We start from the raw sequence: 15,942 nt of genomic DNA, 5'->3' as shown, positions 1-15,942 counted from the left end.
GGTAAACACACAATGGCTTTTTACCTAAAAACTGAACAGCACATTCTTGTTTATATCAAAGTTTAGTTGATACAAGCCTGTTTCTCAATTCCACCTGACTCATGACTTTTGAACCCAGCTCAACAATGCAACTCAAACTTCAAAAAAAAAATATTTTTTTGAGATAGGATCTAACTTTGTGCTTTAATTTTCCCACTTATTTCAAAGAAGAACTAGGATCCAGTGTTAGACACACTAATCTCACTGAAGAAGACTGTTGGGCACACTTGACGCACCAGAAGATCAGGATATCTATTAAAAAGCTGTCTGTTCAAATTTGTCATAAAAATGTGAAAACGTTTTATTCTATGTACAATAATGTACACAAATTTAAATAGGTCACCAACGAGACCAGAAGTAATTAAGGAGGTATATATTTACAGTAGCACATCACAGTAAACGGAAAACCATTCACAGGTTCAACACTGACACTGTCTTTGTGCTTGGTTACACACTGACGTGAAACTTACTACTCCGTTGTGGATGAACTGAATTTTAAACAAGTACTTCAGTGATTAGTAAATGCTATTTTAATCAGTGTCCTCATTAACTTCTTCAGCGGCTGCGCCTGTGTGCTGAACCCCTCCGCCTCTCTCCCTCCGAGCGTCGTCGTCATAATCGGCACTGTCCTCTTCATTCAGCTCCCTGTCAGAGTCAGCAGCTTCTCTTACAGCTTCCTCTGGATTCTGATCTTCATTGGGTGCAATAAACCCACTGTTGTTGGTCACATTTGAACTGTCCTTGACATCGTCTTCAATGTACACTTTCTGATGGCACATGGGACAAGTGTCTTGAATGTACAGCCATTTCCGAAGGCAAAGTGCATGGAAATAATGATTGCATGGTGTGATACGAGCAGATGTTGTAAACTCATGATAGCAGATTGCACATACATCATCTATTTCTTGCAAGCGGCTCCCTTTTATTTCAGGAAGTGAGTTGATTTTCTTAACAGCAGTTCTACGATTCATGAATGTCTTCCAGCCATTTTTTGCTTGTAAGTAGATGTTAAAATATGCATGTAGGCACATCATACAAGCTCGAATTTTACTTCCTGACTCAAACATCATAGTATAAGCCCCATTCCCAAACATTACTACTCCAAATATAAATTCAATAATATTGCCTGTTGAGCGAACATAGTAGACATAATCATCAAGCTTTTCCCAGAGGACATTATAGTAGCCATCAATCATGAATAATGTATAAACAGTGAGTGAAACAATTACTTTTAAGCAGAGTTCCACACAGAAGGCTGTGACTGCAAACAACCATGTATTCAGAGCATAGTGACGCCAAAGAACACAACTGAGGAACACAGGAAGGACAAAGAGGCAGGCAGAGACAAAGAGCACAGGGAAGTGTCTACGAAACGATGACACATGGGAGGCACTGAGGGACATTAATACAGGGTCTGTCATCCCGTGGATGAAATGCAGGACTGCAGTTAATAAAAGGCACATGTTTCTACTTAAGCGAATAAGTCTCTCTTCTGGTCTTAGCCCACTTAGACCAGTCTGAAGAGCCAAAATAAAAAATAAAACAGGTGCTACAAAGCCAAGCCGCCTGTCATCTTCTTCAGTTGATCCAATAAAGGCCAATATTCCAAGGCCCAAATAATGGGCTACTGAAGAAATTACAGCACTCATGCCTAGTACAGTTAGGGTAGAGTCACACCCACTAATTATAAGATTGCAAATGAGGTCCCAGAAATCATCCCAAGACAGAAAGAAGGACTCTGTTTCATTTGCCATCCTTAAAATGTACATCAATACTGTAGCCTGAGCTGTAATTCTTGTTAGCCAGAAGACCCGGAGTATATCTGGGAAACGGATCCTCTTCCATGTGTCCTCCATCAGTAACTGTAATCCGTAAATGCGGTACATGTGCCTCACTAGCAGGTACACATACCGTGTGGAATAATAGAACCACTTAAGTTTCACTGCCAAGACAAGCACTGTATTTAATATGAGAACCAAGGACGAGATGAAAACTAGAGTCTCTCTGATATGTAATGGTAGCTCTGAGATTAAGCCTATTACAGGAACCAAAAGATTCAAAATAATTAATTGTGAATAGATGGAATGAATCTGGAGTAGAGTGACATATCCAATTCCAAATGTTAGCTGCAGCACAATGAGTGCCATCCACAGTGAGGGCCCTTTCCGAGGCAGCAGCTCAATTCCAAATGCGGACGTGTTGTAGGCACCATAGAAGTCAATGTGCAAAGAGGCATAGTAATTCACCAACACTGACGTTGCAGCTAGGAGAAAGGCTGAGCTGTACATGTAAAACTTGAACAGTGATCGCTGCGACAGGATCAAAACAACACTGGATACAAATATACCTAAAGAAACAAGGGGGCAGGGGGGAGAAAGGTTATTCGAATGAAATATACTGTCAAGCATGTTTTCACACTAGCAGTTATTTTTCTTCCTTTAGTTATTTTCAAAGTTAGGAACTTAATTAAGCCTCAAGGTAACTTGGCTTAAATGGCAGTAAATTTATGTGCAAAGTTAGAAAGGCCAGATCATATAGATTACCTTTTTTACATTTTATTTATTTATTTGGGAGGAGAGAGAACACGAGCATGCCAGGGCTTCTTATCACTGCACGTGAACTCTAGACACACATGCCATTTTGTGCATCTGGCTTTACATTGGTATTGGAGAACTGAGCCCAAGCCACAGGCTTTGAAAGTAAGTGCCTTTCCCTGTTTTTTAATTTTTATTTCAGAGAGAGAAAGAATTGGCATGCCAGAGCCTCAGCCACTGAAATCAAACTCCAGATGCTTGTGCCACCTAGTGGGCATGTTTGACCTTGCACTTGCCTCACCATTGTGTGTATGGCTTACATGGGTCCTCAGGCTTCAAAGGCAAGTGCCTTAACCACTAAGTCACCTCTTCAACCTTTTTTTTTTTTTTCCCCAAGGTAGGGTCTCACTCTAGCCCAGGCTGACCTGGAACTCATTATGTAGTCTCAGGGTGGCCTTCAACTCATGGTGATCCAACCCTGTTTTTTAAAACTCCTGGGCTGGGCAGATGGCTCAGTGATTTAAAGACACTTGTTTTCAAAGCCTGCTAGTCTGGGTTCAATTCCCCAATAACCATATAAAGCCAGAAATACCATATGGTGTATGCATCTGGAGTTCACTTGTAGCAGAAAGGGGCCCTGGTATACCTGTAGTTATTCTGCTCACAATTAAAAAAAAAACAAAACAAAAAAACCTAGTATGCTGGGGCACCTGAGTGAGCTCTGCCTGACTCAGGATCCAAGGAGGGCTAAGCTTACCACGGTGATCAGAGATGAGGACCTGGAGACTAGTTTCCTGAGGGGAGGCACAGGGAAGCTTAATAAGAACCACCACTCTTAATTTCCTGGTGATGGAGAAGGGTACCACCATCAACAAGACTGGAGACACTTTCTGGCAATTTCCAAGCTGGGACAATATTAGCATCATTCTCATTAACCAGTACACCAGAGATAGTGTGGCAGGTTCTTGACACCCACCAACCACCACTCCATTCCCACTGTCCAGAGAGCCAATCCAAGGAGCATCCTTGACGTGTGAAAAAGACTCCATCCTGCAAGGGGCCAAGGGCAAGTTCACTGATGAAGACTTGCTTAGGGCTCTCCAGGCCTCAGCCCTTCTCTATTGGATCTCTCCCAGCTTGCCATCTTGTTTAAGTTTCAAGCCTCTGCTTTCCAACCATAGCCCTCCCTTCCCAGGTCTCTGAAAGGCTGCTGGGCTCTGCCATTCAAATCCAGGCTGGCTAGGGAACACAACCCAACCAACCATCTTCTCTCCACTACCTCTCCCTGTGTTGGTCTCAGCGCCATGGTCAATGTTAAAGTAGTATTCTTGCTTCCCCTCCCCACCCCCCCCACAAAAAAAAAAGAATAAAAAAAATAACCAAAATGAAAAGAGCTGTTCCCATTTAGCTTCTTAATCCCCTTTCTGATATGTTCTTTAGGAAATTAAATTTACTACTTCCGTTTAATTCCTTTTCTTCCAACTGTAAACTATGTAAGCTCTTATTTTTTCCTGCTTCTTAAATGTGAGCATTCTCCAAAGGTACAGACTCAACCTTACTGATTTTTCTCTACATATTTCCTTTCACATTTCTGACATGCCCTCCAAGTTCCCTTTTTTCTATACTCACTGGTCATTTATTCAAATTACAAAAGTAAAATTCAGAAACCAAACCGTATCAGAGAGATGGCTGTCTCCCCTCTGATGCTAGGTACCATCTTTTTTATGCTTTGCCAAAAATAGATATTTTTCAAGTGAGAGCACTACAAACACATCATTACAGAAAGTTTCAAGGTACAGGACTGACAGATGACTGTTCACCTAGTTCCACTTCTATACCTGTAAACCTCAAAACTTATATTCTAAAGCCTAATATGCTTTAAATCAGAACCTTTCTTTGTGCTTTGCAAATTCAGCTTAAAAGTATTGCTATTGCCAGGTATGGGGGCACACGCCTTTAATCCCACCACTCAGGAAGCAGAGCTAGGAAAACTGCCGAGCGCATTCAAGCCATCCTGAGACTAGAGTGAATTCCAAGTCAGCCTGGGCCGAGTGAGACCCTACCTTGAAAAACCAAAATCAACAACAACAATAAAAGAACTATTATTTTTCCCTCAGTCATACTCTAGGCCCCACATCCTCAAACTACAGTGATCAGTTGCCAAATTCTACTAATATCTTTATTACCTTTTTCGCAAATGGCACAACCAACTGGCCTGTATCTAAAAACACAGACAAACCCATCTACAAAATTGCCTTCTGTGGTGGTTTGATTCAGATGTCCCCCATAAACTCAGGTCTTCTGCATACTAGGTCCCTAGCTGATGGCAATGGGAATTAAAGCCTCCTGGAAGCGGTGTATTACTGTTGGGGGCAGGCTTATGGGTGTTATAGCAGCTTCCCCTTGCCAGTGTTTGGCACATGCTCCTGTTGCTATTGTCCATCTGATGTTGGCCAGATGTTGTCGACTCTCTGCTCATGCCATTTTTCCCTAGCATCATTTAGCTTCCCCTGGAGTCTGTAAGCCAAAATAAACCCTTTCCTCCCACAAGCTGCTCCTGGTCGAGTGTTTTCTGCTAGCAATGCGAACCTGACTGCAACACCTTCATTCCTCTACTCAGAAGACATTCTTTATAGACTCTGAAATTATGAACAATTTCAACCTACACTCCTGCCCTGGCATGTAAAAGAACACATTATATACTTTAAAGTGACACTTCTAAACATACCACTATGCCAGACCTGAGTCCCCAAACACATCCCTTTCTCCACTATAATTATATCTGCATTTATATTCCTCAGAATGATGGCCCCACACTTCATCCCAGACTATTCAAATCCTACCTGTCCTGGACACCCACTCTGGTAGTTTTGCTCCTTCAGCATGCCTACAGAACTTCATGACACACTTCCCACACTGCGGTTTGTAGTCATGTATATCAACCACTGTTAGCTAACATGTCCCTGAGAGCATTTACAAGGATCCTACCTTGTAAATCAATGGATCCCACCCTACTTCATACAAAGTCAACTAGTGTTCACTGGGGAAATAAGTATTTTGGAAGATGGGTTACATCCTTAAAGGAAATCACAAAATATAACCTCAAAAAAGAAATGAAACCTAAGCCGGGCATGATGGTACACACTCTAAATTCCAGCACTTAGGAGGCAGAGGTAGGAGGATTACCCTGAGGAGTTTGAAGCCACCCTGAGACTATATAGTAAATTCCAGGTCAGCCTGAACTAGAGTGAGACACTACCTCAAAAAAAGGACAGGAAGGTAGGAAGGTAGGAAGGGAGGGAGGGAGGGAGGGAGGGGGGAGGGAGGGAGGGAGGAAGGGAAGGGAAGAAGGAAGGAAGGAGGGAGGGAGGGAGGGAGGGAGGGAGGGAGGGAGGGAGGGAGGGAGGGAGGGAGGGAGGGAGGGAGGGAAGGAAGGAAGGAAGGAAGGAAGGAAGGAAGGAAGGAAGGAAGGAAGGAAGGAAGGAAGGAAGGAAGGAGAGAAACCTAAAAAAGGCAATTCGGGTAGTTTGAATCTATGTCCCCCCATCGACTCAGGTGTTTCTCAAATTGAGGTTGCAGCTTATGCCCCTAGCAGGCTGACTGGGGGGGGGGGGGGGGAGGTGTCTCTGGAGAGGATCCGAACTCCTGCCTAAAGTGTGCAGCGAGCCCCGCCAGGGTGGCTCTCTGGGGCTCAGTCTAGCCTATGGTGCGCTGGTGGTGGTTCTCTCCACCTGAATCTGTGACTTGGGCCAGCTTCTTGGGCCATTATGAAACTTTCCCTGGATCTGTAAGCCTGAAATAAATCCCATGCCTCCCCATAAACTGTCTGGTTTGGAGGTTCACCCCAGCACCATGTAGCTAGCTATGACAGTAAAGCAAAGCTGGGAAGACATAGCTGGTTCTACAAAAAAACAAAAACAAGGTTACAAATTCCAAATTAGACATCCTCCTTCAGCATGGCATCAAGGAAGATCTATTGTAGTGGAAGCATTCCACAGCCTACTGCACATAAAAAGCAAAGGCTGGCTCCTTTTATCATCTGTTCTATGTCTGTGAGGTCATGTTTTAAAAGATCTATAAATATGAATAAAAACCACCTATTCCCCAAACAAGGAGGCCAGTGGAAATCTCCCAGAGTGAGAGAGAACTGGGCCTTTTCAACAAAAAATGGATCATTTTGGAATCTAGAAGCTTTCTCCATGCAAGGTAACAAGCAAACAGCACTGATTCAGCCTATGGTATAACAAATGTAATCTTGCTTTTTCCACATGGAAACCGAGAAGTCAATGTTTTTCCTGAGACAGCTTAACTGATCTTCTGAGCCAGTATCAAAATTACTTCAGTTCTATTTTATTCAACCTAAAGGGAGAAAAATCAAGCAGGTACTACAAAGAACCAATTTTACTCACAAATTAGTAAATCTCCATCCATAACTACTTGTGATCTTTGCTATAATTTTTGTTTTTCCCCTGAGGTAGGGTTTCACTCTAGCCCAGGCTGACCTGGAATTCACGATGTAGCCTCAGGGTGGCCTCAAACTCATGGCAATCCTTCTACCTCTACCTCCTGAGTGCTGGGATTAAAAGTGTGTGCCACCACCCCTGGCTTCTTTGCCATAATTTTATAACCAGTCTTTTATATTCTAATTATTTATTCTAAGAAGCTCATTTTTACATAAAATAGCCAATTTGCTCTATGAAAATATACCCCCAAAAGAGAGAGAGCTTAATAAAACAGTGACAGACAGCCCTTGAAGTTTGGGTTCAAATATAACAAGAACAATCTGATACTTTTTCTTTGTTGTTTTAGGATAAGATCTTGTTGTTACATATAGCCCAGGGTAGCCTCAGCCTTCTGAATGCTGGGATTTGGGGTACATGCCACCACACTTCACTTGACACTGTTCTTTCCTGAGTACAATTACAATGACATATATTGAATAATCTCTTCAAAAACAGTACACATATATTTTAATTCATACCTAAAGTTTTGGGGAAATTTTAAAAATAAAACTGTTCTTTTATACCCATATTTTCATTGAGTATGAAATCATCTCTCATTTTGCAGGAAAAAAAAAAAAAAAAACTTTCCAAGTAAGTTTACCCAAAATTTCTAGCCTTTGTCTTCACCACCTGTAAGACTGAAAAACTCATCTCCTTCTCATTCAGACTCCTCACATTCACCTCCTAAAATCTTTTGAATGCACAGTGACAAGACTGTCTTGTAGACCAATGAGGTGATCCAGTTGTAGGGCTTCCGACAGCCTCAGGACAGGGACTCCTTGCAGGGGAACTCACAAAATGATCAAAGGGCTGGAAGTTTCAGTTCCACTCTCATACCTACCTATAAGGAGTAGCAGCCAGCCTAGGACTAGAGAGTGAATTCCAGGTCAGCCTGGGCTACAGTGAGACCCTACCTTAGAGGGTCAAAAAAAAGAGCTGAGTAGCTAAATCAGCAGCCAATGATTTAACCAAGTGGCCTACCAAGTTTCCAACCCAAGAAAGGCTGATGGCACCTGATGGGTCAGCACTGAGCTGCACAAAGGACAAGCAGTTGATGCCCACTGAACAATTTGCTATGGAAGTGGTTGTTGAGATATCTCCACACATTCTGATGGCCAGAGGTAAAGCATTCTGAGCTGAATGTGGAAAACAACAAAAAAAATAATAAAACAAACAACAACAACAACAAAAAAAAAGTTTGTTCTATACCATCACACACTTACTGGCCCCAAAGAAGTAGAACCACCTTAAAGTTTCTGACTTTTTTTTATGTTGTTTTTCAAGGTAAGGTCTCACACTAGCCCAGGCTGACCTGGACTTCACTATGTAGTCTCAGGGTGGCCTCAAACTCATAGAGATCCTCCTACCTCTGCCTCCTGAGTGCTGGGATTAGAGGTTCCACCATGCCCAGCTCAGACGAATTATTAAACACACTACTTTTTTAAGCTCCTAGTTTTTAATAACATTCAATTCACTATTTTAAACTATCCTTATATTTCTAAAGATTGTCTCCTTACTCTAGAGTTAGAAAAACAGGTACTTCATATTCTTTTCTAAAATTGTAAAGTTCTATAGCAGGGTGTGGTGGTGCATGCCTTTAATCCAAACACTTGGGGGCCAGAGGTAGGAGGACCACCATGAATTAGAGGCCAGCCCAAGACTACATGGTTAATTCCAGGCCAGCCTAGGTTAGAGCAAACCTTACCTCAAAAAAAAAAAAAGTAATGTTCTGCATTACAATTAGTTTACTTAGAAGTGACTTCATAAACATAAGGTAGGGGGTCCAGCATAATTTCTCCCATATAACAGTGGTTTTTTTAATTATTTATTTGACAGAGAGAGAGAGAGAGAGAGAGAGAGAAAGGGAGGGAGAGAATGGGTGCACCAGGGCCTCTAGCCACTGCAAACGAACTCCAGATGCATGCGCCCCCTTGTGCATCTGGCCAATGTGGGTCCTGGGGAATCAAACCTGGGTCCTTTCTGCTTAAATGCCTTAGCCGCGAAGCCATCCCTCCAGCCCAATAGTGATTTTTTTAACTTCATTTTTATTTATGTGAGAGACAAGCAAAGAAGCAAACACAAAGAAAGGGTAAGTATGAGCATGCCAGGGCCTCATACCACTGCTAATAAACTACAGGTGCATGCCTCCTTTCTCCCCCTGCTTTACATGGGTACTCGGGAACTGAACCTGAACTGTCAGACTTTGCAAGCCAGTGACTTTAACCTCTGTCCCATCTCTCCAGCCCCTAAAACTTTTTTTTTTTTTTTTGGTTTTTCGAAAACCAAGCTTTAAAACTTTATATTTAATTGGCAAATAATATTACTGCTTATAACAGTGATATAATTTGAGACATGTAAACAATGTGTGATGCCCATCAGGGTAATTAGCATATCTATCCCCTCAAGCTTTATCTTCTGATGTTTTTCGCGGTAGAGTCTTGCTCTAGCCCAAGGTGACCTGGAATTCACTATGTAGTCTCAGGGTGGCCTCAAACTTCCTGTGATCCTCCTACCTCTGTCTCTGAGTGATGGAATTTAAAGGCATCTGCCACCATGCCAGCAAACCCTACCTTTTGTCTTAAATAGAGATTTTTGTCTTAATAGAGTTATCTTTCCATTTATTTCTGCTGGGTGTGGTGACGCACACCTTTAATCCCAGCACTTGGGAGGCAGAGGTAGGAGGATCACCATGAGTTTGAAGCTACCCTGAGACTACATAATGTATTCCAGTGAAACCCTACCTCAAAAAAAACCAAAAGAAAAAAAAATTCTTATATAAAAGATTTTATATGAAATTAAGTATTTTATTTATTTGAAAGAAACAGAAGGAGGTAGATAGTGGAGAGATAGAATGGGCATACCAGAGCCTCTAGTTCCTGAAAACAAACTCCAGACTCATGCACCACCTTATGCAGCTGGCTTTACATGGGACCTGGGGAGTCGAAACTGGGTCCTTAGGGATTTCTTAAAAGTATTTTATTTTTATTTAGTTGCAAGAGACAGAAAAAAAAAAAAGAGGCAGATAGGCATATATTAGCCATCCATTCTTCTTCTGTTGGCCTCACTTTAGTCTATTTGTCATGTTTTGACATGCAGTGTCCCCACGAAATGCTCACACGTTAAAGGCCTGGTCCTCAGCTCATGAAGACAAGAATAGTGGTTGGATCATTCCAGCTCTAATTTCAGCAATGCAGTCACCCACTGATGAGTTTCAGCTGAATGGACCTGTAAGCCATTAGACATGCTTAAAGGAAGTGGGTAACTTGGGAGAGGGGTGCCTTTGAAGGGTTTATCTGACCCTTGGCCCCTTTCTGTCTCTCTGCTTCCTGGCTGCCATGAGGTAAGGAACGTTCCTCCACGGTGACCTTCAGCGGTGGTGCTCTGCTTCATGGACACAGAATCAACAGAGCCAAGCTTCCATGGAACCCTCTAACACAATGAGCCAGAACATACCTGTCCTCCGATACTTTTATTTTCTTAGATATTTTGTCGTAGCAACAAAAAGTGACTAAACATACTATCTATGGAGTTGATTGGCTTTTCCTAATTTGTGTGCAATTAACAATATTCTGAATACAAATTATTTGTGGTTATAAATAATGCAAATGTCTTCTCCAGGTTTCCACTCAACTTTTCATTTTTTAAATATTTTCTTTTCATTATCAGAGATTTATATTTTCTATCATTTACTTTATAATTTCCATGTTGTAAAAACTGATAAGTAGGGAGGCAGAGGCAGGAGGACTGCTGTGAGTTCGAGGCTTCCCTGAGACTACAGAGTAAATTCCAGGTCAGCCTGGGCTAACGTGAGACCCTACCTCGAAAACAAAACAAAACAAAACAAAAAAAGCTGATAAGTACTTCTACAGAAATGAAAAAGGGAACAGGTATAATTTCATTAATTAAATAGTTCACATTTACCTCAATGTACTTCAGTTCTATCTCTGAAACTTACCACATTTCTATTATACCTGTGGCCCATTTCTAGGCCACATATTTTGTACTGAGTCTATTTTTTTATCACTGTGGTTCTCAACCAGGATCAGATTACTCCCTCCTAGGTGACATTTGGCAAAATCTAGAGACAGATTTGGTAATTACAACTGAGATGTACTGTGTGTTCGGGCAGGGGTGCTAATGGCATCTAGCAGGCAGAGAACCAAGATATTAAAAATCCTACAATGCACAGGACAGGAGCCCCCTCTCCCCCAGGAATTTTCCTTTCCAAAATGTGGAGAAATCTATCTGTCCCTCTGACAGCCATGATATAACCTACTGTACTTTCACAGCTTTTCCCAGGTCCTTCTACAGCAGCAAACGTAATTTTCCTTCTTTTACACTGAATAGATTACCATGTGATCTACATTTACATTAGGGATTAAGTTTGCCAAGCTGTTGTTTCCAATAATGATGTGATGGTTACAGATGCTCATACTTTTGTACAACTATAATCTGTATGCCAAATCACTAGAACTGGAACCGTGTGTCAAAGGTACATACTAAATGTCAAGTGAAGACAGGGGATGTAGCTCAGTTGGTAGAGTACCTGCCTAGCATGCAAGGAGCCCTGGGTTTGATGCTACATACATAAAACTGGGTGTGGGTGAGACATGTCTGAGTCCTAGCACTTGAGGTAGAGGCAGGAGGATCAGAAGTTCAAGGTCATCCTTAGCTACATATGGAGTATGGACTCTATAAGACTCTGCTTCAAAAAATAAATAAGGCCAGGTGTGGTGGTGCATGCCTTTAATCCCAACACTAGGGAGGCATTGTGGATTCAAGGCCAGCCTGAGACTACATAACAGTGAATTCCAGTTCAGCTTGGGCTAGAGCAAGACCCTACCTCAAAAAAAAAAAAAAAAGAAGAAAAAGAAGAAAATAAACAAGTAAAATGAATATCAGGGAGCTAGAGAGATGGCTTAGCAGTTAAGGCACTTGCTGGCAAAGCCAAAGGACCCAGGTTCAATTCCTCAGTACCCACATAAAGCCAGATGCACAAGGTGGCACATGCATTTGGAGTTCGAATGCACCTGTGGTTCGTCTGCAGTGGCTGAAGGCCCCTGGCACACCCATATTCATTCTCTCTCTCTCTCTCTCTCTCTCTCTCTCTCTCTTGTTTTTTCCCCAAGGTAAGGTCTCACTCTAGTCCAGGCTGACCTGGAATTCACCGTGTAGTCTCAGGATGGCCTTGAACTCTCAGCGATCCACCTACCTCTGCCTCCTTGAGTACTGGGATTAAAGGCGTGCACCACCACACCTGGCTCCCATTCTCTCTCTCTCGGCCTCTTTCTCTCTCTCTCTCATAAATAAAATATTTTTAAAAATTAAAAATGTCAATTGGCAAATCCAAATAGTTTTACATACAAGTTATGGCATACCAAGCTGCATAAATTTACATATTTCAAATAGGTAAATAACTTTACCATGTACTTTTTTTTAAATTTTTATTTATTTATTTATTTGAGAGCGACAGACAGAGAGAGAAAGACAGATAGAGGAAGAGAGAGAGAATGGGCGCACCAGGGCTTCCAGCCCCTGCAAACGAACTCCAGAAGTGTGCGCCCCCTTGTGCATCTGGCTAACGTGGGACCTGGGGAACCGAGCCTCGAACCGGGGTCCTTAGGCTTCACAGGCAAGCGCTTAACCGCTAAGCCATCTCTCCAGCCCCCATGTACTTTTTAACTGCACTTGGAACTGCCCACCAATCATAGTGAAGGAAAAAGCTCTTTTGCTTCTTGGCTATCAGCAGTTTACTGATCTATTTCAGTATGGGACTACACGTTTTTCATGAATAGAAAAACTGTTAAGACTGTCATACAAATATTTTTTTGTGTGTTTCGAGGTGGAGTCTTGCTCTACTCCAGGCTGACCTGGAATTCACTATGTAGTCTCAGGCTGGCCTCAAACTCGGAGATCTTCCTACCTCTGCCTCACGAGTGCTGGGATTAAAGGTGTGTGCCACCACGCCCAGCAGTTTTTTGTTTTTATATATCTCAATTTATCAGATTTTCCCTTGTAACTTCAGAGTCTTTTTTTTTTTTTTTAATGTTTGGAAAAGCCTTTGCCACCTCAATGAATTGCCACCACATGAGTAATACTTTTAAAACAAACTTCCATGCTTGCATTTTCTGTCTTGGATTTAAATTGGCTAACTCAGCATTAGGTGAGCATGGGTTGAGTTTCACTGAGCATGCTGACACTTCCTAAGAACTGTTTCCTGCTCCTAAACTCTCTATAGAGCCTCATACTCTTACTTAGATCCCCACAATGTCGTGTTTTATTTTTGGCCTGTTGAAATCTAAAATTAGTTTGACACCAAGTCAAAGTACAGTTGTTGGACCATTTTTCTAGGAAAAAAAAAATGCCTCTAGCCACTGCAAGTGAACTCCAGACATACATGCCACCATATGCATCTGGCTTACATGGGTTCTGGGGAACTGAACCTAGGTCCTTGGACTTTGCAGGCAAGCGCCTTAATTGCTAAGCCATCTCTCCAGCCCCAATGCACCATTTTTATAGGCAGAGGGCAACCCATGCTTCTGACAGTGCATAGCAAACTGATAATGTTTGCAAAAGGTGATGCTGACAAGTACTGAGACTGCCACACATTAACGCTGAGGAGCCCAAAGCTGTTAACAAGGAGATGAGGCAGGCATAGCAATTACTTTCTGCTATTCATCAATAGTTTCAATGTAGTCCCTACTTGTTTTTATTTAAGGTGATCTTTTATTACCAAAAAAACCTGTCCTATTCTTAGTCTGATAAGCATGAAAAGTTACCATAACTACTCGGACATAATTCAGACAGGAGTCAGATGATAAATACAGAAAATTACACTTTTTTCTTATAAAGTCTGACCCAGGGATTAGTTGGGATAAAATTTTTCAAATAAATATTTGCTGATGAGTTCAAAAGAATGAAATATCTGTAAAAATATGGTCTTAACTGAAGCATTAAAATATATTTTGAAAAATGGTCACACTTACCAATAGCTAACACATAAACAGCCCCAAGTGCTCTTTGAAGAGGTTCTGTTTATTGACCAGAGCCCTCTGACGGAGATGTCATCACCTCCCTTTTCATCAGTCACAGAGCACGTAAGTAGTTCACCTGAAGTCAGGTTCTTTTGTAAACAGCCAAATTTCCATGATGGCAAAAATAACAGAATGAAAGGGAAAAGTGCTTTCGTCAATGCTGATAAACTACAAAATGATTTAAGGACAACTCCTTTTCAGTAAATCTGCCTGACTTCGGTGCTCACCAGGTCCCCAAGTGGTGCAGTTATTATACCATAAGGACACTCATGGAAGTCGCTACACTACTTCTGGATTGAATTTATGAAAGCCCCTCAAACACAGCCCCACTTTTACCACAAATAACAGTGAGATAGTTTTAGAGGAAAGTAGGCATGGCTGAAATTCTGTTCCCGCGGAATACCAAGAAGTCTTCTGCTGGCTCAGAAGCGCCTTGTCCATGGTTTTTAAGCTTTAAAATCAGTATTAGATGGTCACCACCCCATCCGTATCTGTATTTCAACACACTGAAGAGAAAAGTAAACCACACTTGATGCCAGATGTTTAGGGCCAGCCTCTAGCAACCATTTACTGAGCAAAACATTTACCCTCTTGAGGCCCTCTCTTATAAAGTGAGAGCACCGCCCACCTCGGGGGAGATCCGTCCTGTTAAGATTAGTAGAAGTATTGATATTTACTGCTCAGAACAAAAATCGGTCTTTATTGCCACTCATTCTCTGAAGAAAAACAAGCAACAGATGGCTTGTAATTCCGAAAGGCTCCAGAGGACCTCACTGTCTGCCTGCCCTTGGCCACACTTCAAAAGAGCAGGAGCCCACTAAAGACCACTCCTGCCGTCAGCTCATCACCAAAATCTGTCAAAATGCAACTACAAGGGAAAACAAAAACAAAAACCCTCTTTTACACAAAAGGCTCCACGTGATGTAAGCAAAGGTGTGAACGGATGGGGGAGTGAGATGTGAGATGCCTTTTAACACTCCGTCCATATGCAACAAGGACTGGGATTTTCAGAAGCCTCCACGCATGGCCGACAAGTTTTCACAGTCATTTTCAATACCTTCTTACCGAGTCGTGGGGGAAAAAAAAAAACAACTCAGGACTCGTTATCAGTATAACCTTCTTCCCGATGACTTTTGGTAAATGGTCTCAAGGTCTGACATTCAAAGTCCTGTCTCCTTCGGCTTGGATGTCATTTGCCACAAACACTTCCCCATCCCATCGGACCGAGATGCACAAGTGACAACGTGCAAACACGCGGCGTTTTGAAAAAGGGGGGGCTAAGCTGGGGCTCAGGCCCTGGCCCGAGGCCACGGTCACGGTCGGCGAGACCGGGGACGGCGTTGCTGTCGCCCAGGACGCGGTCATTCACCACCCCCCGCGAGAGGGGCTCACAGCCGCATGCCTCCCGCCGCCTCCTCCGGGTGCCACCCCGAACGCGGGGCGGGGGTGCGGGCGGGCGGGCCCAAGAACGGCTCGGCTGTCATCATCACCTCGGGGACGAGAGCCCTCGCTCGGGGACCCCCACCGTCCCCTTGGGAGGGAACAAGACGGAGGCTTCCCGAGCACCCGCTGCGCGCCCGTCCGCCCGTCCCCTGGCTCGGGGCGACCCGTGTCCTTACCGAGGAGCCGGAGGAAGATCTGGAGCACGATGCAGAGCCGGCTCTGGCTGGGGTCGTAGTAGGAATTGAAGATGGCGTCGATGATGTAGAGGCAGGGCACCCGGAGCGCCACTTCCAGCGCCGCCCAGACCTGCTGACGGGCCATCCGCACCTGCTGCGGGGGCCCCACCGCCGCCATGAGCCGCTGCCACACCGGGGCTGGGGCGGGCCGGGC

At 43.2% G+C, this 15,942-nt stretch overlaps 1 protein-coding gene across 1 annotated transcript; it reads right to left on the bottom strand.

The window, feature by feature from the left end:
* Nucleotides 1-315: 315 nt before the first annotated feature.
* On the bottom strand, nucleotides 316-15,921 carry Rnf139 (ring finger protein 139). Its single transcript, XM_004661352.3, has 2 exons — nucleotides 15,729-15,921; nucleotides 316-2,386 (listed from the first exon to the last, which is right to left on the bottom strand). The coding sequence occupies exons 1-2, from the start codon at nucleotides 15,904-15,906 to the stop codon at nucleotides 570-572; spliced, it is 1,995 nt and encodes a 664-aa protein (XP_004661409.2). The 5' UTR covers nucleotides 15,907-15,921; the 3' UTR covers nucleotides 316-569.
* Nucleotides 15,922-15,942: the final 21 nt, after the last annotated feature.

The sequence above is a fragment of the Jaculus jaculus genome, chromosome 2, assembly GCF_020740685.1.
Source record: "Jaculus jaculus isolate mJacJac1 chromosome 2, mJacJac1.mat.Y.cur, whole genome shotgun sequence".
Lineage (NCBI taxonomy): Eukaryota > Metazoa > Chordata > Mammalia > Rodentia > Dipodidae > Jaculus > Jaculus jaculus.
This window is presented reverse-complemented; position numbering and strand designations above follow the sequence as displayed.

What these genes read in the sequence shown, in the direction of transcription:
- Rnf139 (XM_004661352.3), bottom strand. Translation starts at nt 15,906, where the DNA reads ATGGCGGCGGTGGGGCCCCCGCAGCAGGTGCGGATGGCCCGTCAGCAG. An exon ending in GATCTTCCTCCGGCTCCTCG is followed by an intron (nt 2,387 to 15,728) that starts GTAAGGACACGG and finishes TTGTTTCTTTAG; the next exon opens with GTATATTTGTATCCAGTGTT.